The 22,324-nt window shown below is 48.0% G+C and overlaps 2 protein-coding genes and 1 non-coding gene across 6 annotated transcripts in view; 2 read left to right on the plus strand and 1 right to left on the minus strand.

Moving 5' to 3' along the window:
- NUP85 (nucleoporin 85) lies at positions 1-17,525 on the plus strand. The gene is made up of 19 exons (XM_036412105.2): positions 1-147; positions 1,541-1,631; positions 3,062-3,221; positions 4,117-4,187; positions 5,433-5,476; positions 7,616-7,685; positions 8,171-8,292; positions 10,820-10,954; positions 11,056-11,178; positions 11,353-11,484; positions 11,721-11,827; positions 13,719-13,802; positions 13,945-14,010; positions 14,185-14,336; positions 15,252-15,369; positions 15,459-15,559; positions 16,459-16,610; positions 16,903-17,001; positions 17,340-17,525. The coding sequence occupies exons 1-19, from the start codon at positions 115-117 to the stop codon at positions 17,439-17,441; spliced, it is 1,962 nt and encodes a 653-aa protein (XP_036267998.1). The 5' UTR covers positions 1-114; the 3' UTR covers positions 17,442-17,525.
- LOC118704657 lies at positions 10,495-10,627 on the plus strand. The gene has a single exon (XR_004983469.1). It is a non-coding gene; the product is annotated as a small nucleolar RNA SNORA5 (small nucleolar RNA).
- Positions 13,094-22,324, minus strand: part of GGA3 (golgi associated, gamma adaptin ear containing, ARF binding protein 3) — a 17,722-nt gene continuing 8,491 nt past the window's right edge. For 2 of the 4 annotated variants that reach the window (XM_036412100.2, XM_036412098.2), the window contains 7 exons: positions 21,819-22,058; positions 21,421-21,491; positions 20,918-21,234; positions 20,463-20,683; positions 20,029-20,198; positions 19,790-19,900; positions 17,956-19,576 (listed from right to left, as the gene is read on the minus strand). In XM_036412100.2, the coding sequence (XP_036267993.1) occupies positions 19,466-19,576; positions 19,790-19,900; positions 20,029-20,198; positions 20,463-20,683; positions 20,918-21,234; positions 21,421-21,491; positions 21,819-22,058 (1,241 nt within the window). In that variant the 3' untranslated portion in view covers positions 17,956-19,465. Of the gene's footprint in view, positions 13,401-17,955; positions 19,577-19,789; positions 19,901-20,028; positions 20,199-20,462; positions 20,684-20,917; positions 21,235-21,420; positions 21,553-21,816; positions 22,059-22,324 lie in introns of those variants that run through there. The other 2 variants (XM_045572179.1, XM_036412096.2) reach the window with 2 other exon arrangements.

Here is a 22,324-nt window from a genome sequence, read left to right on the forward strand (position 1 = left end):
GGCAGTGCGAGAGGCGCCCGGGCGGGGTCCTCCGTCGCAGCCGGCTCCGAGCGGGAGGCCCGAGCCGCGAGCTTTGGCGGCCCCGCGAGTTCCCGGCGGCTGAAGTGCGGCGCTATGGAGGAGCTCGATGGCGAGCCGATAGTCACTGTAAGGGCGCCCCAGGGAGTCTCGCTTGCCCTCGCGGGCCAAGGGTTGAGCCTGCTTCGTCAGTAACTGCGGGCTTGTCTCCCTCAATGCCGCCCGCGAGGCGCCCTTCCCCTCCCTTCAGCTCTGCGGCCGCTGTCCGGAGGTCACGTTAGCTCGGGGGTCGCAGTGGTGCCTGGGCTTCCGCTGCTCCGTGTGCTCAGGATGCCCGGCCCCACAGGCCCCCCGGCCCCACAGGCCCCGGCCGGCCCTCTCCCTGTTTGTCTTCCCGCTTCCCTCGCTTTTCCAGTGCTCACTGAGCGCGCTCGGACCTGGCCGAGGAATTGCTTTTTTCTTCTTCCAACTACGCTTCACATTGCAGCGCCGGGATTTTGGCTTGTACTTGTCCAGGGCTTACTACACATATCCTCTCGGGGGATTCTTTCTTTTTATTGCTCTGTTTGCTCTCAATTTTATCTGAGCTCTCAAGAGAATAGGCCAAGTGTTGCTGATCTGTGATGTTTCAGACACGAGTCTCTGCCGCTCCCCCAGCCCGGAATGCACTTCTCTTATCTCCTCATTTTTCAAATGCAAGTTCCCGCAGCCTCTGACGCCCCGACTGGGGCAAATACTGCCGATGACAGGCGCGTTCTCCACCTCCTAGCTCTTGGTAACCTACAAACCCCACGAAACTGCAGGTTGTGTTTTTGCTTTTTAGAAAGTTGAGATGCTACCGTTTTCAGCTAAAGTCGTCAGACCGCAAAGCAGTATTTGACAAAACAAAAAATTGAAACTAGGTTTCATTTCAAAGCTAGCTGGACAAAACAAGGCGTGAGATCTTAGTAGCAGGTAACATGTTTCAAAGAGATGGCATAGAAGCTGTGTGACTGGGGGTCTGTCCTTTTAGTAGTAGTTCAATTTCTATTTATTTTTACTATATCTTCATTGATTTCAGAGAGGAAGGAAGAGGGAGAGATAAACATCCATGATGAGAGAGAATCATGGGTTGGCTGCCTCCTGCAAGTCCCCGTCTGGGGATCGAGCCCACAACTCGGGCATGATCCCTTTACGAGAATCGAACCTGACACCTTTTAGTTCACTGAGCCAAAAGGGTAGGGCTCCTTTTTATTTTTTTAATTTGTTTTATTTTTTAAAATGCAGGTTACTAACTTATAATAATTGCTTAGGGTGTGAGCTTTCCTTTTTGAGAAATGCTGGCTGGGATGAGATGCCCAAACAACGCTCACTAGCTTATTCGGGGTGGAATAGACTGGGCTGATCTCGGCCACATTCCCCTGTGCACATGGATTCACACTTAACTTTCATGACCACCTGTTTCTAGGATTGTTCTTGCAAGTCAGTTGGAAGCAAAGATAAGAATAAGAATAACAGTTTCTGTGCCTTATTTTTTTACTAGTTGATTCCAGGAGTGGACTCCAAGAAGCAAATGTGTTTTGACTGGGGCCCAGGGGAGTTGCTGGTGTGTGAGACCTCCTTCCACAAAAAAGGTACTTACTATTTTTCTTACAGATGATCTGTCTGGGCACATTTCATTTTCTTTCCCCCTTTATTCTCTCAGATTTGACTAGTTGAGACATGATACAGTTGAGCTTATTTTGTACTATTTTTATTTTTAAGACTTTAGCTGTTTAAGAATTTCATTGATTTATGAGACCTGGAAGATGATCAGTCCAGGAAAAAAAAAAGTAACAATAGTTTTCCTTGTGTTAAAGAAGGGTTTCTTTTCTTTAAAATTGACTTTTAGAGAGATAATGGAGAGGAAGAGAGAGAAACACCTATGTGTGATAGGAACAGCAATTGGCTGCCTCCTACACACCACCTACTGGGGATCCAGCCAAAGCCCAGGCATGTGCCCTGATCTGGAATTGAAACAGCAACAGGGACGACACCCAACCAACCGAACCACACTAGCGAGGGCTTTTTTCTTCTTTTTTGGAGAATTACTTTTCTTTCTTTTTATTTTGTATTTTTACTAGTAGCCTTGTGCACAAATTCGTATGCCAGTTGCTCGCTGCTGCCCTCCAGTAGCTCTCTGCCTGCTGCCCTGCCCCCTCCTGTAGCTCTCCACTGCCACTTGGAGCTCGCTGCCCCACTCTCCTGCTGATTGTGATCCTCTGCGGTCGGTTGTTATGCTTTACAGTGTAACGACCATTTGCATCTTACACCTTTATTATATAGGATTGATTTCAGAGAGGAAGAGAGAGGGAGAGAGGAGAGAAACATCAATGATGAAAGAGAATCATTGATCGGTGCCTCCTGCATGTACCACACCAGGGATCTCACCCACAACCTGGGTATGCGCCCCAGCCAGGAAGCAGACCATAACCTCCTGGTTCACAGGTTAATGCTCAATCACTGAGCCACGCTGGCCAGGCATCTTATTGAGTTTTTTACATAGACTAATATTAAGTGAATTTACTTTTTTCAGTAGAGTTTGATTGATGGAGGTGAAAGATAGTTTCCAAATATGCTAGTAAGCTGAGGTGTAAAATCAGAGAATAAGCATTTATTTTTAGAAATGCTTGTGTGGATAATTGATAAGTGGTCATTTATATAAATTTTAATAAATGACATTAGTAGCTAAAAGTTGAAGCTTTTGTAGCTGAAACCGGTTTGGCTCAGTGGTAGAGCGTCGGTCTGCAGACTGAAAGGTCCCAGGTTCGATTCCGGTCAAGGGCATGTACCTTGGTTACGAGCACATCCCCAGTAGTTGGTGTGCCAGAGGCAGCTGATCAATGATTCTCTCTCATTGATGTTTCTAACTCTATCCCTCTTCCTTCCTCTCTGTAAAAAAATCAAAATATATAAAAAAAAAAGTTGAAGCTTTTGTAATTAGATGGTAAAAGATTTTATAGTGGATTCTTTTATGATGGTGATAGATGTTAAATTTTTGGGTTTTTAAAAAATCTTATTTCAGGAAAATCGGAGACCGTGCCAGGCTGCCCTTTTATCTACATTGTCCGGAAAGATGTAGATGTTTACTCTCACATCTTGAGAAAGCTCTTCAATGAATCCCATGGAATCTTTGTGGGCCTCCAGAGAATTGAAGAATTGACTGGGAAATCCAGAAAAGCTCAGTGAGTAGGCTGCTGCAGTCACAACTAAATTGTGAAAAGCCAAATGAAATGCTTTCTTGACCTTTGTATGAGGATGGCCCTCCTGGAGCAGTGAGGGCCTCCTAGTTCTAGTCTAGTTTCTGTGCTGTGCACGGTAAGTGGTCAGCAGTGGGAGTGTCTTACAGGGAATGTGCATGTGGTGTTCACTGGCTTGCTGGCTTGATAAGGTTCTTTGTTTATATTCCTACTTATTTACAAAGGAGAACATTTAGACCAAATAAGCATCTGAGAGTCACAAAAGAGGTCACACTATTGGAAGATTTTGAAATTAATATAAATGAATTTTGTTTTGTTTTTAAAGAATTACTGTTAAGATATTTTTTGGCAAAAGACTAGAAAACTATTGTACTATTTATAAACTAGGATTGTTTGAGATGTGGTTCATATGTTAACTACATCAGTGATTTTTTTGCAAGAATACCACATGTATAATGTGTTCTTCTCAGTACATGGCGTTCATGATGCAGATGTTTTATTATTACTGGTGAGGTTGACCTTGATCACTTGGTTAATGCAGTTTTTTTACTATAAAGTTATAGTCTTTCCCTTTGTAACTCATAAGTATTTGGGGGAGAAACGTTAAGACTATGCAAATCTCAAATTTTCAACCACTGATTTTAGTGTCCATCATTGGCTTTCATCTGCAACAATATCAGTATGGAATCATAGATACTTACTTTATTCCATGTATTGTATTGTATTTTTACTTCTTTCATTGCTCAACTTGTTCCCACTTTGGCCATAAAGAGCTCCTTCAACTTGGCTCTGTCTTTTAGCAAGTTCCTGTCACCTATTCTATTTTCTGTTACCACAAGAGGTTCCAGACTCATCTTGTATGTCATTTCATTTTTTGTAGATTAGTTCGAGTGAGTAAAAACTACCGATCAGTCATAAGAGCATGCATGGAGGAAATGCACCAGGCTGCAAGTAAGGATTTTGTGTATATGTATATGTGATAGTATTAAAGTATTTATCTGGCTATGAATACTACTAGGTAAAAGCTGATTGACATTCCAGTTCAAAACTCTCACTTTTCTATCTTAACTTTTTGTCAATCATCTTCCTTTTTTTTTTTTAAATTTAATTTGTTAAAAAAAAAAAATATTGATTTTTACAGAGAGGAAGGGAGAGAGATAGTCAGAAACATCAATTCGCTGCCTCCTGCACACCCCCTACTGGGGACGAGCCAGAAACCAAGGCACATGTCCTTGACCGGAATCGAACCTAAAACCCTTCAGTCTGCAGGCTGACACTCTATTCACTGAGCCAAACCGGCTAGAGCTTTGTCAATCATCTTAAGTATGTCTTTCAAGTTAGAACATATAGAGTAGACAGGTATAAGGAAGCCTAAAAGGCCAGATTAAGGATTTAAAAAAAAAATAGATTTAAGCAATCTTTTTTTTTTTTTAATAATTTTAATTGATTTCAGAGAGGAAGGGAGAGAAAGAGAGAAACATCAATGATCAGCTGCCTCCTGTATGTCCTCCACTGAAACCCGCAACCCCGGGCATGTGCACTGACCAGAAATCAAACAGTGACCTTCTGACTCATAGGTTGATGCTCAATTACTGAGCTACACCAGCTGGGCTAAATTAAGGATTTTTGAAAATTTCATCCCCAGTTCTTTGATCTTGGTGATTTATTTTTTTTTTTTTAAATATATTTTATTGATTTTACACAGAGAGGAATTGAGAGGGATAGAGAGTTAGAAACGTCGATGAGAGAGAAACACCGACCAGCTGCCTCCTGCACACCCCCCACTGGGGATGTGCCCGCAACCAACGTACATGCCCTTGACCGGAATCGAACCCGGGACCTTTCAGTCCGCAGGCCGACGCTCTATCCACTGAGCCAAACCGATCCCGGCTGATCTTGGTGATTTAAAGTTACTATAACCACGAGAGCCACGTGACTTCTGGATGCCAGATAGTCTTATATATCATGGTGTTTGCTGTGTTGCAATTAAATGTGACACTTCTAACTTCAGGGTCTTGGTTGTTTTGAGAATCATTGATGTACAACAAAAAGATATGATGCATTAAAAAAAAATGTGTAATGAAAGTGGTAGTCATAGAAGACACAAAGACACAAGCTACAGAGCCTGGTATGTGAAGTTATAACAGTGGGACTGAAAGTTCCGTTACTCACTTAAAATGTCTTATGTTTTGTTAGTTGCTGCTAAAGATTCAACCAGCAGTCGCCAGTTCAGCAGTCAGGTAAGGGCCTTTGCTGTTGGCACTGTTATGTCTTTCTGTGTCCTCGGCACCCACCTGGAGTGGCTTTGCAGTCACTCTTTTTTGCAGACCTCTATTCTTTCCAGGCAGACAGGCAACTCATTGGGTTGGTAAGGATCCTTTTCAACTTCTAGTGCCCCTTCACGGCCTACTATATGGAAACAAAAGATGTGCTTGATAAATAACTTGTATGAGTTTTCAGTTCTAATGGGAAATACAAATCTTAACCACATTGTGTCAGCTGAGGTAGAGAGCTGAGCTTTTGCAACCGCTGCTTGGTCTCATAAACTGCACTCAACTCATGAACCAGCGTTTACCGAGCTGCAAGTTCTTATCCTTTAGTTGGAGCTGCAGGAGGGCTTAAAAAATTCTCTTCCTTTGGTAGAATCTTTTTTTAAAATATATTTTATTGATTTTTTACAGAGAAGGAGAGGGACAGAGAGTTAGAAACATCGATGAGAGAGTATCATCCCTCAGCTGCCTCCTGCACACCCCCTACCGGGAATGTGCCCACAACCAAGACACATGCCCTTGATTGGAATCGAACCCGGGACCCTTTAGTCCGCAGGCCGACGCTCTATCCACTGAGCCAAACCGGTTTTGGCTCTTTGGTAGAATCTTTTAAAAAATATTTTTATTTCTCAATTACAGTTCACATTCAGTATTATTTTATATTAGTTTCAGGTGTACAGCATAGTAGTTAGACATAAGTCTAGTACTCATCTGGTATCCTACATAGTTATTAAAATTTTAGTGACTTTATTCCTTATGCTATACTCCATGGCAGAATCTTTTTTTTTTTATAGAGAGGGTGGGAGAGGGCTAGAGAGAAACATTGATGAGAGAGAAACATCGATCAGTTGCCTCATACACGCCCCCTGCTGGGGATGCTCTGAAACCAGGGTACATGCCCTTTACCAGAATCAAACCTGGGATCCTTCAGTCCGCAGGCCAATGCTCTTATCCCCTGAGCCAAACCAGTTAGGGCTCTCTTTTTTTTCCTTTTCTTTTTTTAAAATCAAGAATTTATTGCCCTAGCTGGTTTGGCTGAGTGGATAGTGTGTCTCCTTGCAGACTGAAGGGTCCTGGGTTCACTTCCAGTCAAGGGCATGTACCTTGGTTGCAGGCTCGATCCCCAGTTCTGATTGGAGCTCATGTGAAAGGCAACCATTTGATGTGTCTCTCTCACATCCATGTTTCTCTCTCTGTCTCTCTCCCTCACTTTCATTCTCTGTAAGAATCAATGGAAAAAATAACCTTGGATAAGAATTAACAAAACAAAACAAAAAAATGTTTACTAAGGGAAAGTCAATGGCAGAATCTTGATGCTATTCAAACTCAGTCATTTATAGGGAATGATGCACTGTTTCTCATGTCAGCAAAGCATTTACTTCCCTTACAAATAAGCTCTTCTGTGTGTGTGCATAGAAGGGTGGTGGAGAAGGGAAGAATGTATATTTCTAAGGGCAAGTTTATTTTGGGGTTTTCTATTGGGTTTAGTTTTTCATAGACTATTTTCTAGACTTCATTCCCTTAGATATCAACTTTATAATTTTTGCTGTATCTTTATATTTCTTATAATATTACTGAATATTTTTTTAAAAATCATCTCTCCTTTATTACTCAAATAAAGCCTCTTACTAAATCATAATATTCATCAAGATCATGGGTGTGATGAGCTAGTTATTAAATATATTTTTATTGGTTTTAGAGAGGAAGGGAGCAGAGAGACAGAGACAGACAAACATTGATGCAAGAAAGAAACATCGATTGGTTGCCTCCTTTACCTGCCCGGGTCGGGGACCAAACCTTCAATCTGGGCCTGTGCCCTGACTGAGAATCAAACTGGTGACCTTGCAGTTCCTGGGACGATACTCAACCAACTTAGCCTATCAAGGCAGCTATTTTTTTCTAATGTACATTAAGACCACAACCATTAAAAAAGATGTTAGTTTGCATCCCACCCCCTAAAATTCTCTCACTGGCTTTGGGAAACCCTGCCAAGGGAATACTCAGTAAATGTTAACCATCTTGTGATTCAAGCCCAGCTTGGTTCCTTTGTTCTGAGAGTAAGTCCTGGGAATGTTTTCAGTCAAAACTGTGTCTCCATTTCTCCCCTAGGTCTCCATCCTGTCAGCAATGGAGCTCATTTGGAACCTTTGTGAGATTCTCTTTATTGAAGTTGCCCCAGGTGAGCATGGCCTCTTTCTGTCAGCATCAGTGGTGAGGTGTGGGTCTTGTGTTCAACCCTTTCTTTTATATATATATTTTATTGATTGACTGATTTCAAAGAGGAAGGGAGAGGGACAAAGAGAGAATCATTGATTGCTTGCCTCCTGCACACCTCACACTAGGATCAAGCCTGCAACCCAGACATATGCCCTGAACAAGAATCGAACCATGACCTCCTGGTTCATAGGTTGAAGCTCAACCACTGAGCCACACCGGCTGGGCTTTTTAACCTTTTTTCGGATTCAGTGAAAGCTGTTGCTGTCTGACAGGAAGTATTCCATAAAAGCCCATTTGCTAGTCCAGTCCTTTATTCAGGACCACACGCATATACTCATTTAAGAGGAATACTCCTTTTCTACAAAGCTCGTCTGCCTTACACCCTCTGTACTATGGGATACTGGGATTTGCCACGCGTGAACGTGTGATGAGAGTCTCTCCCTGCAGCCGGCCCGCTCCTCCTCCTCCTCCTTGACTGGGTCCGACTGCACGTGTGCGAGGTGGACAGTATATTGGCAGATGTTCTGGGCAGTGAGAACCCAAGCAAACACGAGAGCTTCTGGGACTCGGTAAGGACCCTGTGCAGGCTGGGCCGCCCCTTCTCCCACCTCAGGTCCTGTTTCCCCAGGGCGGCAGGCAGGCCTGAGGGTGCTCACTGAGCCTGCGCACACGTGGCCTGGCTCTTCCTGTCTGTGATTATGGAAACACCCCTAGATCTTTGCCCCCTCCTCCATGGGAAAGTTTAGAACTAAGTTATCATGTTAAAGAAGTAATACTTTGTAGACTTTCCAGTGAGAAGGGAAATTTGGTTTCTTCGGGCACCTAAGGGGGAGGAAGACACGAATGGGGTTGGGGGTCCGGCGTGGATGTAAATGAACTTGAGGGGTTGTGTTGAGGGGATAGAAATGTTCTAAAACGATTATGATGGTGGACAACTCTGCAAACTTACTAAAACAAATTATACACTTAAGTAAGTGAGTATTTATAGTGTGTAAATTATAACTCAATAAAGCTATTAAAAGCAAAAAGGATGAGATTCGCTCATCCTTTCAGAGAGGGAATAACTAACAGAGGAACCGAGGTCTGTGGGGCCACACTGCCCGGTTAGCATTCCAGCTCTGCCTCTTACTAGCTGTGAGGTCATGAATGAGTTCCTTCACAGCCTTCAGTGTTTTCGTAACAACACCACCTATAGGGCTGTTATGATTAAATTAGTGAAAGGGCGTAATTATGTATGAATTGGTAGATACAGTAAAGAGCTTCTGTCTTATTCCTGGGTCAGCTGGGTAAGGGGGATGTTGGAGAGTTGAGCAAAGGCTCTTCTGGCTACTCCTGGGGACAGCGAGGCCAGAGCAGATACCAGAGTGGAGGCCATGGTGCTAAACCAGGCAAAGATGGAGTGACTTGGCCAAGCGTAGGAGCTGAGCACTGGAGATGGTGAGATGAGAAGTGATTGCAGTTTAAAGACATAACTGATGGGATTGCTAATCGACTAAATGTGGGTATGTAAGAAGAGCAGAATGTGGGAAGATCAGGTTGGAGAGTTGGAGGTGACTGGGTGCTTGCTTTTTGAAACATGTTCCGATGCCTGTGAGAGCCAAGTGGAGACATTGACTGTGCAGTAGGAGATGGGAGTCTGGAAGTCAGAGAAGGAAGTCCCAGGCTAGGGAGAAAATGGGAGACTTGTCAGCATATATATCCTTGGCTTTTTAATTTTTTTTCTAAGTATATATTTTTATTTCAGAGAGGAAGGAGAAGGGAGAGAGAGAAACATCAATGATGAGAGAGAATCACTGATGGGCTGCCTCCCACAGGCCCCAAGCTGGGGATCAAGTCTGCATCCCAGGCACGTGCCCCAGCCGTTATCGAACGCGCGACCCTTCAGTCCGCAGGCTGACGCTCTCCCCTGAGCCATCCTGGCCTGGCTCCTTGGATTTGTTTAAAGCATGATTTCTAATAAAATAAAAAGTTAACTTTTACATATGTGCTTGTATACATACCTATACATTATTCGAGATAGGTCTATAAAGGTGCCTGGAACACTGAACTGGCGATTACTGGACCGCTGCTTCTAGGGGAAGTACAGAATCTCTGATCACAGCCATTCTGTCAGCTGGTCACTATATAGTCCTCTTATATCGATATGTTTCTGTCTAAAGGCACCTTATTTAAATTGTGTTGTTGGTTCATTGACATTGAACTCAGCCAGCAGCACTATACAGCACTTCGTGCCTGGATGAAGCTTCTCTAACACGTTTGGGTTTTCCATAGAGCAGGCACATCATGCCCATTGCACTTAGGGACCCTGTGTATCACTTAAGCTCTTTGCTTGGGGGCCTAACAAAGAGCATAAAAAATGCAAACAATCTTGGCACTAAATAGTTGTGAGAAAGACACTTGTTTCGTGTGAGAGCCGATACAAGCAGGCAGAGCGCTACCTTGTTCGCTCAGCTGGAAATGTGTGCACGAGGTAACACAAAGTTATCACTGCTCTGCACGTGTTCACAAGTGACAGTGACGGCACCTCGAGGGTTGATTTTGGGGTTCCAGATAAATTTTAGCAAGTCAGCGAATTTACAGATAGGGACTCTGAATAAAGAGGATTGGCTGCACTTACATCAAGTGTGTGTATATATATATGTGTGTGTGTGTGTATTTGAACTGAAACCTTTATGAACCAATAACTTATTTGATACCTCTGATCTTTTTTGTTTCATTTATTGTTTAAACTGTAATGGGCTACACAGTCAATTTCAAAAGCATGGATCACCTGCAGCTGTGTCAAATTCGGTGCCTGCCCCCCATGGCAGGCATTGGTCCAGAAGGCTGCCATAGAAACACTGTGGCACATGGGCCCTGGTCCCATCTGCTGGGCCTCAGGGATAAATTTGGCTACAGACACCAAGCTCCTAGACCCGGAGGCTGGAGGGTGTGGGTGGGGGAAGCATGGTTCAGATTAAAGCCATAAGATTGGATGAGCTAGAGTACCTCTGGAGGGAAGAAACCATCACGCTTCCCCAAGGCTAGGATGCCAGACTGTGAACCAGGGAGGGCTTTTGGGCCTCCCATGATGCTCATGTTCTTGGGTGTCCCCAGGTGACCAGGTTGGTGCTGCAAGGCAGGCTGGACGAGGCCCGGCAGATGCTCTCCAAGGAAGCGGACGCCAGCCCCACCTCGGCAGGCATGTGCCGGATCCTGGGGGACCTGATGCGGACAATGCCCGTTCTCAGCGTACGTGGGAGCAGCCCTGCTCTGAGGGTCATGGGAGGTGGGTTTGTTCATTAAGCATAAGGGGTTCACGTGGTGATGGTGTCTCGCTGCCTCTCCCTCAGCCTGGTAACACGCAGACCTTGACGGAGCTGGAACTCAAGTGGCAGCACTGGCATGAGGAATGTGAGCGGCACCTCCAGGACGGCACGTTCGTCTCCAGTCCTCACCTGGAGTCGCTCTGCAAGGTGCGGGAGCCGGTCCAGGTCGGGGTCCAAGATGTCTTCGCTTAAGGCTGTGGTGTCCAGCCCAGTGCTGGCAGAAACTTGGTCCTCCTTGGCGAGGAAGGAGTGGGCATTCAGGCTGAGCTCAGGAGAGTTAGAGAGCTCCCCTGGAGCTGAGGGGAAACTCTTTCTCCTCAGATCATGTTGGGAGACGAAGCTGCCTTGCTGGAGCAGAAGAACCTGCTGAGTAACTGGTACCATTTCCTAGTGACCCGGCTCTTGTACTCCCATCCCACTGTCAAGCCCATTGATCTGCATTTCTACGCCCAGGTGAGTCTGAGCTCCAGGGGCTGGGGTGGGGACGAGGGGTCCTGAGGCTCTGCTCCCTGCTGGGTCATTTTCAGTGTGGGGCCTCTGCATTGAACCTCCCTGGAGAACTGCAGGGCCTTTCCTTTGGCGCTGCCAAAGGGCCCATCACCTCCAGGGTTCCCTGCGCAGTAGCCCTGCCAGCCCCCTTGAGTCTCTGCTTCCGTCCGGGGATTGAATGGGTCACCACCTTCCCACAGTCCAGCCTTGACCTGTTTCTGGGAGCTAAGAGCCGCCCAGAGCCCCTGGACAACATCCTGATGGCGGCCTTCGAGTTTGACATCCACCAAGTGATCAAGGAGTGCAGGTAGGACCTGCTGTGCCACTGGCATTCAAACCGCCTTTAGGTGGGTTCAGTGGCATTAAGTACATTCACAATGTTGTGCACCTGCACTACCCTCCTTTTCTAGAATGTCCTGTTCTTTCTGGCTGGTGTCTTAACCTCTTCTCTCCCCAGCCACTGTAGATGGATAATGGCTTCTCCCTGGATAAGCTGGGGTCTTCTGAGGCTGAGGACCATGTTTATAACAGTTTCCATTTCAGGGATGTTCACTTAAAACAACATGGCAGGAAATTAATACTTAAAATCCAGAAAAAGCCAGCCTATTACTCGGAACTTTTAGATATGCAGCCACCTTAAAGGACAACAATTCTCAACAGTCTCTCTCTAAGGAGCTAACAGCTCCCACACCCTGGGGCTCCTGGCTGGGTCTGTTCAGAGCAGGTATTCTTTTTAAAATATATATATATTTTTTATTGATTTCAGAGAGGAAGGAAGAGGGAGAGATAGAAACATCAATGATGAGAGTCATTGATTGGCTGCCTCCTGCATGATCCCACTGGGGATCGAGCCCACAAAATGGGCATGTGTCCTTGACTGGAATCAAACCTGGGACCATTCAGTGCACAGGCCGATCCTCTATCCACTGCGCCAAACTGGGTAGGGTAGAAGTGTTCATTTTTTAACAGTGGTCTCAGATGATTCTAGATTTTGATTAAAAGTCTAGTTTGGAGAATGACTTATTTTCTTTTTTAAAAATGTTTTTTATTGATTTCAGAGAGGGAAATAGAAACATTAATGAGAATAAGATAATTGATTGACTGCCTCCTCCACGCCTCCTACTGGGGATCGAGCTTGCAACCCAGGCATGTGCCCTTGACAAGAATTGAACCCGGGACCCTTCAGTTCACAGGCTGACGCTCTATCCACTGAGCCAAATCAGCCAGGGCTGCAAATGACTTTTAACCTTCATTGTTAAATTACATACACAATAAAATTACAAATCATGTAATTGAACAAAAAATAACTTTATACAAAGTATTACGTAATAGATACCTAAACACAAGATTTTTTTTTTTAATATATATTTTTTATTGATTTTTTACAGAGAGGAAGAGAGAGGAATAGAGAGTTAGAAACATCGATGAGAGAATCATCGATCAGCTGCCTCTTGCACACCCCCTACTGGGGATGTGCCCGCAACTAAGGTACATGCCCTCTACCGGAATCGAACCCGGGACCTTTCAGTCCACAGACCGACGCTCTACCACTGAGCCAAACCGGTTTTGGCACAAGATGGTTTTTAAAATGAAGCCACATGTATATAGTTGTATTCATAAAGTACACTAACCAACAGCTTTCCACTGTAAAACATTAGCACATCCAAATGCAAATCAAGATACTCTTTTGAATTCCATGTCTCATTGAGCATTAGAAACTTCCAAATTTTAGTCCTTTTTTTGTACATTGGTCTCAGCCCTCATTTTCTGCATCTAATTGGATCCCTGGATTGTATCTCATTGTGTGACATTTCAGTGGTTCCTTGTCCCCACATAACAAAGAGAAACTTTTCATTCTGTGCTCTCATTACTGTCCCTCCTTTTTTTTTTCAAATAAGTTTTTATTGATTTCAGAGAAGAAGGGAGGGGGAGATAGAAATATGAATAATGAGAGAATCATTGATTGGCTGCCTCCTGCATACCCCTTACTGGGGATAGAGCCCACAGCCTGGGCATGTGCCCTGATTGGGAATCGAACCATGACCTCCTGATTCATAGGTTGACAATCAGTCACAGCCACAGTGGCAGAGCCCTCCCATCGTTTTTAAGCAAAGCACACGTGGGGTTCCTGCTCATGCCCGACGTGGGCCATGGCTTCTCACTGACTTTCCTTCTTGCCTTGGTGTCTGAACCTACAGCATCGCCTTCAGCAACTGGTGGTTTGTGGCCCATCTGACCGATTTGCTGGATCACTGCAAACTCCTCCAGTCCCACAACCTCTAGTAAGTGGCACACCCACCCTTTTCTCCCGCCTCCCAGGCTCTAGAGGGGTGAGCTGAATGCCTAGAAGGGATGTTGGGCTGAGGAAGGGGCCCTGAATGGAGCAGACCAGGAGTCTTGGTCTCACCATTCGTTTTATTCCAGCTTTGGATCCAACATGAGGGAGTTCCTCCTGCTAGAATATGCCTCGGGGCTGTTCTCTCATCACAGGTAGGAAGGCCCCAAGGGATGAGCGGGGTGCTCTCAGCATGCAGGTGCATTGGAAGTGGGGCTATGTTCCCTGAAGGCCATGGCGGACTAGAGATGAGCCATCTTGGGGGCCAATCCCAGAGCTCCCCGGCAGCACCCAGACAAGTCCTCATGTCTGTCCTTGGGCCTTTGCAGCCTGTGGCAGCTGGGGGTGGATTACTTTGACTACTGCCCTGAGCTGGGCCGCGTTTCCCTGGAGCTGCACATTGAGCGCATCCCTCTGAGCACTGAGCAGAAAGCCCTCAAGGTGCTGCGGATTTGTGAGCAGCGGCAGATGACTGAGCAAGGTGAGTCCGCCTCCCCTCAGCATGGCCTCTGTGTTCAGACCAGGCCCGCTAGCCTGCAGAGAGGTCAGGAAGTGGATGCCAAAAAGAACCCAACACAGGAACATTACTGGGGAGGGACAAAACTAGGGATTCTTTGGGACCTAGAAACAACCAAGCACGTCGCCTTTTTATTTATTAAAAAAAAAACAAAAACTTTTATTGATTTCAGAGAGGAAGGGAGAGGGAGAAACATCAATGATGAAAATCAGGGATGGGCTGCCTCCTGCACGCCCCCTACTGGAAATTGAGCCATGACCACCTGGTTTGTAGGCTGACACTCAACCAGTGAGGCACACCATCCAGACGAGCACGCTGCCTTTTTAAAAGTGTTACCCACCACTCCTCTCCTTACTCTGAGGTCAGGGCTGGGTCAGTGTTGAGTTTGCCTGTCCCGAGGGAGTTGCTGTTGCCAGATAAGGCTGGCTCGGGAGGCAGGACCAGAGGTGGCTGGGAAGAACAGGGAGGAAATGATAAAGTTTGCCCCTTCTCTTCTCACTGATGCGTGATAAAAACCCAAGTTATCCTTCCCGGAGGCACTTGTGTGTTTAGACTGTGAAAGATGTGGCATTCAGGACCCAAGGGAGGATGGGATTTTTGGCACCTGGAACGGTAACGGAAGAGCCGATCTGGGGGAAGCAATAAGTAACTTATTGCCACCCCTGAAATCAAATCAGCTCACAAAGCCATCCTGTCAGGGCGGGTCATACTATTAACATCAGGAGGCAACTTAGAACCCCAGTTCTGCCGACCGAACTGGATTTGGGGCGTGTGGGGGAGCCTGGAAGGCTGAGGAGGTGAGAAGGCTGTCCCTTTCCCAGCAGCCTTTAGGAATGATTTGCAGAGTGAAGGACTCACCTCTTCCCTTCCTGCCCACAGTTCGCAGCATTTGTAAGATCCTAGCTATGAAAGCTGTCCGCAACAATCGCCTGGGCTCCGCCCTCTCTTGGAGCATTCGAGCCAAAGATGCCGCCTTTGCCACGCTGGTGTCAGACAGGTGGGTTCAGCCAGTGTCCGCTTCCGGGAACTGTCTGGGGAATTGGGAGGCCGAGGAGTGCTTTTCTGATCTCGGGTCTGGCCTTGCAGGTTCCTCATGGATTACTGTGAGCGAGGCTGCTTTTCTGACCTAGATCTCATTGACAACTTGGGGCCGGCCATGATGCTCAGCGACCGACTGACATTCTTGGGTGAGTCTCTTGGGCTCTGTCCCTTGGACAGTTGGCACCAGTGGACACTTGTGAAAATTGGATGTTCTGTTCAAGATTTCTCCAGTGTTACCTTTCTGTTAAGCCCAAACCCCAGACCATACAGAACCCTGTGTGCCAGACTTTGTAAAGTACAATTTTTGGTAATATTTATTTTCTAGTAATTTCAAACATAAACGTTGTGAAAGCAGTGTGAGGAATAAGGAGCCCTCATGTACACTTCACCCAAATTCGCTAGTTTAAGTGCCTCTACTTTTCTTGGTGCTTCTTAACTTTGACATTTTGAAGAGTCAGTTCAGCTCTCTTGTAGAATGTCCTCAATTTGGGTTCATCTGATGTTTCCTCGTGATCAGATTTAGATTTGTGTCTGGGGTGGAAATGCAGCCGAGGTGATGTGTTGTGCTGTGGCCCTTGTTGGAGTTCACTCTGGTCATTTGGTTAAAGTGGCGTCCACCAGCTGTTTCTTCCAGGCAGCCCTGCCTTTCGCGTTGGTTTAATAATTTGGGGAGATACTTTGGAATTATTTAAATGTCTTGTTTGCTCCTCATTGAACTTTCCACCCACTTTGATTTTCTGCCTCTCCTTATAGTTGGCATCCCATTATATGGCAGGCTTTCCCTTCATCCCTGCTTTAGTCTTTTATTTACATCAAGTAGTGGTCTTCTGGGTTATTTTGTTCAATCTGTCATAACCTGTAACTCTTGTTTAATGCTTACCTTCTCCCCGGATTGGCTGGTTTGAGTCTCTTCAAAGTGTGTGGTCTCGTTGGTTCCTGAATTGGATACAGCTTTGAAGAATTCCCTACTCTATGGAATGGCTGGGCTGGCATCTGCCTTCTCTTTTTTAGGGCCAAAGGTGACCTCGTGCTCTTTTTTCAATAGGAAAGTATCGCGAATTCCACCGATTATATGGGGACAAGCGTTTTGTTGATGCGGCTTCTCTCCTCCTGTCCCTGATGACTTCTCAGATTGCCCCCCGGTCTTTCTGGATGACACTCCTAACAGATGCCCTACCCCTTTTGGAACAGAAACAGGTACAGGTTGAGCCCAAATGCTTTTCTGCCACGTTTTGTAGTCCTTGACAGTGCAGATGCGGAAACATACGTCATCCCCTGGATCGGTCTCCCCAATAGCACCCACTCTGGAAGTCTAGTGTCCACCCAAGAAAAACTACTTAATTTAAAATGAGGCAGTTGCCTCCTGACCATGCCCATCGCAGGCCTGGGAGTGAGAATAGAGGTGTGTTTTCCTCCCAGGCTGCACATACAAAGCACCCCCTCAGGGCATGCGCAGAAGGCCATCAGCTAGCAGCAGCTTCTCTCCTAGGTGATTTTCTCAGCGGAGCAAACGTACGAGCTGCTGAGATGTCTGGAGGACTTGACCTCAGGACGACCAGAGCAAGGAGAACCTGACCAGCAACTGCAGGTTATTGTAGCTTCCTGGGTTGGTTTCACAGCAGCTATGAAAAAGGCTCCCTGTATCTCCGGCTCCCCCACCTCCTTCCACAAACACTGGCCCCTTACAAACTCACCTGCCTCTTAACCTGAAACCATGACACACTAACTTCTTTTAGAAAAAATGGCGTGATTCTAGAGTTCCGATCTGTTCTTTCCTGTCAGTCAGTGGTGGTGGTCCTGTGCAGGCAACTCTTGCTGGAAGCTATTGCTGAGTGCCAGGTGCCCTCTCTCTGCTTTGGGTAGAGCCGTGGGAACTTTAAAGGGTCCCTTCCTGCTGTGCCTCATGCTGGCTCTCTTTGCTCTTAGGATGACGACATAGAGGCCACCAAGGTGGAAATGCTGAGACTTTCTTTGGCACGAAATCTGGCTCGGGCAATTATAAAAGAAGGCTCATTGGAAGGTTCCTGAGGCTGGCTGAGAGCTGTTCCAGCACGGTATCTGTGTGGCGATGTATATACATTTTTTTAAAGAATAAATGTTTCCTTTTGCAAATATAAGGCAAGTCCTTACAGAGTTCAGCCAGGGAGTTTTTATCGGGCCCTGTGAACTTAATGTAGTAAGAGTTAAGAAAATGCTTATTATGTTCTTTTTGACATGGAAGAGAAAGACACCCCTACAAGTTATGGTGAGTGCAGTGCCCTCCTGCCTACAATTGGAAACACGGACAGGAGCCTTCAGTGATTTACTTGTGCTTCTGAAATTTGGCCCCACCTGAGAAGCATCCGAAGCACTGATGTTAACTTTCTGGTTAACTCTTAAAAAAAGAAAAAGGTCCAGGAACCTGTACTTTTAAACAAAAACCTAGGTGGAGAAAGAAAAAAAGAAAAGAAATAAAACACACACCTAGGTGATGTCTACCTTTGGGATTCATCAGTGGGGCCCCTTCCCAGTGGGGTGAATGGTGTCTATTAGAATTCCCAGGAGGGTGAAAATGGTTTTATTTAACATGCAGTAAAATAAGGGCAAAGTTGATATAAGTATAGCTGTTTGTCATGAAACAGTAACATTCATAAACAATTTTAACGTCCAAGTCTTATTGTAAAGGTACACTTCCATGTAGTGATCCCAGACTTTCCCAGGCTGCGGCAGCCAGTCTCTGGAAAACTCTTGGATTTATTCCATAAGCAGTGAAATCAATTCACTTTTGACCTATCTTAACAAAGCAGTGAAACCTGCTTGCCAAAGGCGGGAGGGAAGGGAAGATGACCTCTTGAAAGAGGAAGGAAGTCTGGCAAGGAACAGGGAGGGATCTGGGAACGAGGCTGTGCCACCTTTCCCTGGAGATGGCTCTGAGCCCGTCCAGCTGAATTCAGGCGAGCTGTGTCCTCTTTCCCCAGTGGTGGTCCTGCTTTCCTGTTGCCCTGGAAGGCCTACAGGCTGGCACAAGCTAGCTGGGGCCGAGCACTGTTGAAGCAATAAGGTCTGGTGACTCGATTCAAGCATGGCCCCCAATCTCACCATCTCCAGACCCAACATCTCGCTGACAGTACCCTCAGCAGCTGGGACAGTCAGTTTCTGGGCAGCAGGTAAGTCTAGTGCAATTGCCTGACCCTGAGGCCTCCTGTCTAACTTGTGTTCTGACAGGCTCTTTGGGGGTAGGGGGAGGCCAAGGCAAGAAGATGTACAGGGGGGGGCAGGAATTGTCCTCCCTTCAGAGGCTCGAAGGGCAAGACAGCAGTTTATTTCATGCCAAGCAAGAGGTAGTGAATAGGCTGCCTGTTCCCACGGTGGGAGGCAAACTTTTTGCAGAAAGCTCCGAGTACCTGTTTCGGAGAAGGGGAATCAATGGTTCTCTTCTGTTTTGCTCCTATCCTTAGTTTAGCTACTTTGGGGCCAAGTTCTGTTTCTGATAGGCCGAGCTCCATGTCCTGCTGAGCTGTCCAAAGGACACAGCTTGCCATCACCAGAGACAGGCATACACTATCCAGTGGCCGTGGTACTGACTGGAAGGCAGCACCCACTCCTTTCTCGGGCCCGGGCCCGTTTGGGACCACCTTCCTGGAGGTAGGAGACTGCCAGCAAGGGGAGCACAGAGTAGCATGGTGGGGGTGGGGGGTGAGGACCTGGTCCTTCAGGAAGGACCCCAAGTCTTCAGAGACTCCTCCCTTGCGGCAGGCAGCAAGTGCCAACACCAGGGAAGACCTACTCCAGCTTTCTGTTCCCAGGGAGACCGTGCAGAGTCCGGGCCACATCCCGCCCAACAGTACATGGCCACTTTGAGTCACACAGGTAGATACAAACAAGTCCTCTTACGGGGCCAAAGGAGGAGAGACCATCACGGCAGTTCAGCTCCTGGCAGCAAGGCCCAGGGCCTGTTCCATACCAAAGCTCACGCGCTGTGGTCAGGACGTGGAGAACGACGACCCGGAGAGCCCTCCTGTCTCGGGCAGCCTACTTGGGCTTCAGAGGGGAGATGACCGCATCCTTCAGGGTCATAGGTTCCCCCACTGCTCCACAGGAGGGAACTGGTCCACCTCACCCACCTCTGTGCTCAGCTGCTCCCCAAGGGCGAAGGTCAGTCTATACCGAAGCCTCGCCTTCTCCTGTGACAGACGGGCAGGATGTGAGACTGTTAACCTCTAGGATTTTGTGCTGACAAGACAGGTCCTGATCCCACCACCCCATCCTCACTCAGCCACTGACCCAGGGTGGGAAAGGGACAAGGTCAAGGCTACAGTGCCACAGCACTTCTGGTTGGGAGGGGCAAGGGCTTAAGGTGGTGCTCACAAAATCCTCATCTGGAGCTTCTAGCTCACCTTCAGTGGATTAGCCAGCAGCATGACCTGGGTGATGGCTGCAGGTGGCTGGATGGGGCTAAATGGAGCGAGTTCCGTCCCAGAGGGTGGCTGCAGCTTCACTTTCATTGACTAGAGAGAGAAAGCTCCTTGTGAAGAGACGGGCAGGTGGAACCCAGTGTGGTCACATCAGACACACACTGCCGCCTGCTGGCCACAAGATAAAGGTAATTTCTGCCTCTTGAGGCCCTAGGAAGTACCTTGGGCACTGCGGCCTGCAGCACGATGCTTTTTATAGGCAAAGGAGCTGTATTCAGCATGGACACAACCACCACCAACACATCGGGCCGTCCTGGCGGACATTCCTTGGCGAAGTGGAAGAGGATGCGGAAGCCGTTTTTATCATAGGCTGTCACAGGAAGGGCACTGCCTGTAAGAAGGTGGCATGTGGGTGGAAGGAGCGAGAAGGTCAACAATCCCCAACAGAACCGGGGGTGCCGCTACAGCCAAGTGGGGAGAGCAGTGCTCCGTGAAGGAGTCTGGGAAAGGACTGCTGTCAGAACTTCACAAGACTGCGCAGTAGCAAAGACAATAAGGAAGCAGGTCACCAGCAAGGAGAGCCTGTACCAACCCAGCCCTCCCCACAGTGCTGTGATTGGGCCCCACTTCTCCCACTCCAAGCTGCTACACCTACTAGGCTTGATAGATTCCAGAGGGACATGGACACTGGCCAGGGAGAGCTCAGGCCCCTTCATGGGGCTCTCCTGGGATGGGAAGACAGGTGGCTGGAAGAGAGGGCTGCCAGGCCCCGTGGAGAACGGCAGGAGAGGCCTAGCTGAAGTGCCGCTGGGGATCAGAGGGGAGGCGGTGGCCCCAGGGAAGATGGAGGAGATGGGTTTCACCAGGCCTGAGGTCCTGGGAGGCAAAGGAGAAGGCAAGTCAGAGACCAAGCAGAGCTGTTGAGCCAACCCTTACAAAGCACTTACCGCCCTTGCTCCCCCCACCCCTTCCTGCCCCAGGCCAGAGCTAGCTCCTGCCTACCCTCTAGCTTTCAGATTCCAGTCTCAGGTCAGACCAAAACAATATCCTCAACCCCATTGGTTCTAAGCCCAACCTTCCCTCCCTCAACCCCCGTCTTCCACTCATTACGCTTTGGCTTCTTCTAAAAGCTGATCGAGGGCATCCAACTGGTGCAGGGAGCTGTCACTCAAAGCTGAGCCATGGTACCCAGGGACTGTGGGCTCAGCTTTTGGGGTCGAAGCGGGGGCCAGTCCAGTGGGGAACAAAAAGCCTGTTTTTGGAGCAGAAACACTGGCTGGGACCACAGGAGCTGGGAAGGGGGGTGGCAGTGGAGGCTGGGAGTTGCCTGCAGGGGCTGCTGAGGGCTGGAGGACAGGCCCGTCTGAGGGGCTACAAGCAGCAGTCCCAGGTTTGGGGCTGAAGAAGTCCAGGTCCGACTGTTCATTCTATGGGGAATGGAAAGGACAAGTGAGCAAGGGGTGTAGAGGGTTTTGGCTCTCCGCTCCTGGCTCCTTGGCAATCCCACTGACGTAGCAGCCCTCCAAGGACAGGGCCCCAGGGGCTAAGAACTAGTTGGGAAAAGACACTGACAAGTCAGGGTTGCCCAGTGCTTCAGTCACTGGGGCACCTACCTGGAACAGGGGCCACTGGCCGTTTCCAGCGGACTCTTTGGGAGGAGCCTTAGGGGCTGGGTCAGCAAGGCCTGAGAACAGAGATGGCTGTGAGGAGCAGAGGCCTTGCACAAGGGCAGCCCCAGCTCTACCTCCCCCAAGGAGGGGGGGTCACAGTTGGGGGGTGTTCCAGGGAAGGTGGAAGTAGAGCAAGACACTGGGTCTACTGTTTGCACCCAGCCCCTAGCCAGCCTGAGGGCCACTAAACCCGACTCTCTCCTTAAACTGAGGCCTCCCTCTCCTTACTAAGCACACAGTGCGCCACACAGCCCCCTTCCAATGCCATGCCCTTTCTCTCCTAGTTCTGGTAGATTCTAGCGGCTAGAAGCAGCCCTTCCCAGCCTTCCTCCAGGACACACCCAAGCAGAGCAGCTCTTCATCCAGCAAGGAGAGGGCATTGCTTGTGTTGCTGGGCCCTGGGGGGGCCTCGGCCTGGCTGGACGAGCGGCTGCGCCCAGGTCCTGAGGCCAGGGGCGGTGGAGGGAGGATAGGGATGCCGGAGGAGGGTGGTGTGGGGGCCAAAACGGGGGCTGAGCTGCCTGGTGCATCCAACTCTGCAAGGTCGATGAGAGTGCCTTGGTCCCTGGAGTGGTGATGTCCTGGAGGAGTGAATAGAAGGGAAGGGGGATAATTAGGGGCATCGGAATAGTTATGCCGCCTCTGGCCTAACCCTAACCCATGGGCATTCATGCCAAGTAGAAAGGTGAGGGCAGGTGGAGAAAGCCTGTCCGATCCGTGCCCTCTCGGAAGCTGGAGAACCATTTAGAATGCCCTTGAGGCTGTGGGCTGACACAGTGGTCAGCCTGCACCTGTGGTTGGTGGGGATGGCGGCTGGTCTGCAGGGTTCCAGGACGAGGAACTGAAA

Source organism: Pipistrellus kuhlii, unplaced genomic scaffold (genome assembly GCF_014108245.1).
Source record: "Pipistrellus kuhlii isolate mPipKuh1 unplaced genomic scaffold, mPipKuh1.p scaffold_m20_p_44, whole genome shotgun sequence".
In the NCBI taxonomy this organism is placed as follows: Eukaryota; Metazoa; Chordata; class Mammalia; order Chiroptera; family Vespertilionidae; genus Pipistrellus; species Pipistrellus kuhlii.

Bases quoted from the DNA above. Each gene is read 5' to 3' on its own strand.
- NUP85 (XM_036412105.2), top strand. From the start codon at position 115: ATGGAGGAGCTCGATGGCGAGCCGATAGTCACT. The intron at 148-1,540 runs GTAAGGGCGCCC...TTTTTTTACTAG, and splicing joins ATGGCGAGCCGATAGTCACT to TTGATTCCAGGAGTGGACTC. The intron at 5,477-7,615 runs GTAAGGGCCTTT...TTTCTCCCCTAG, and splicing joins GTCGCCAGTTCAGCAGTCAG to GTCTCCATCCTGTCAGCAAT.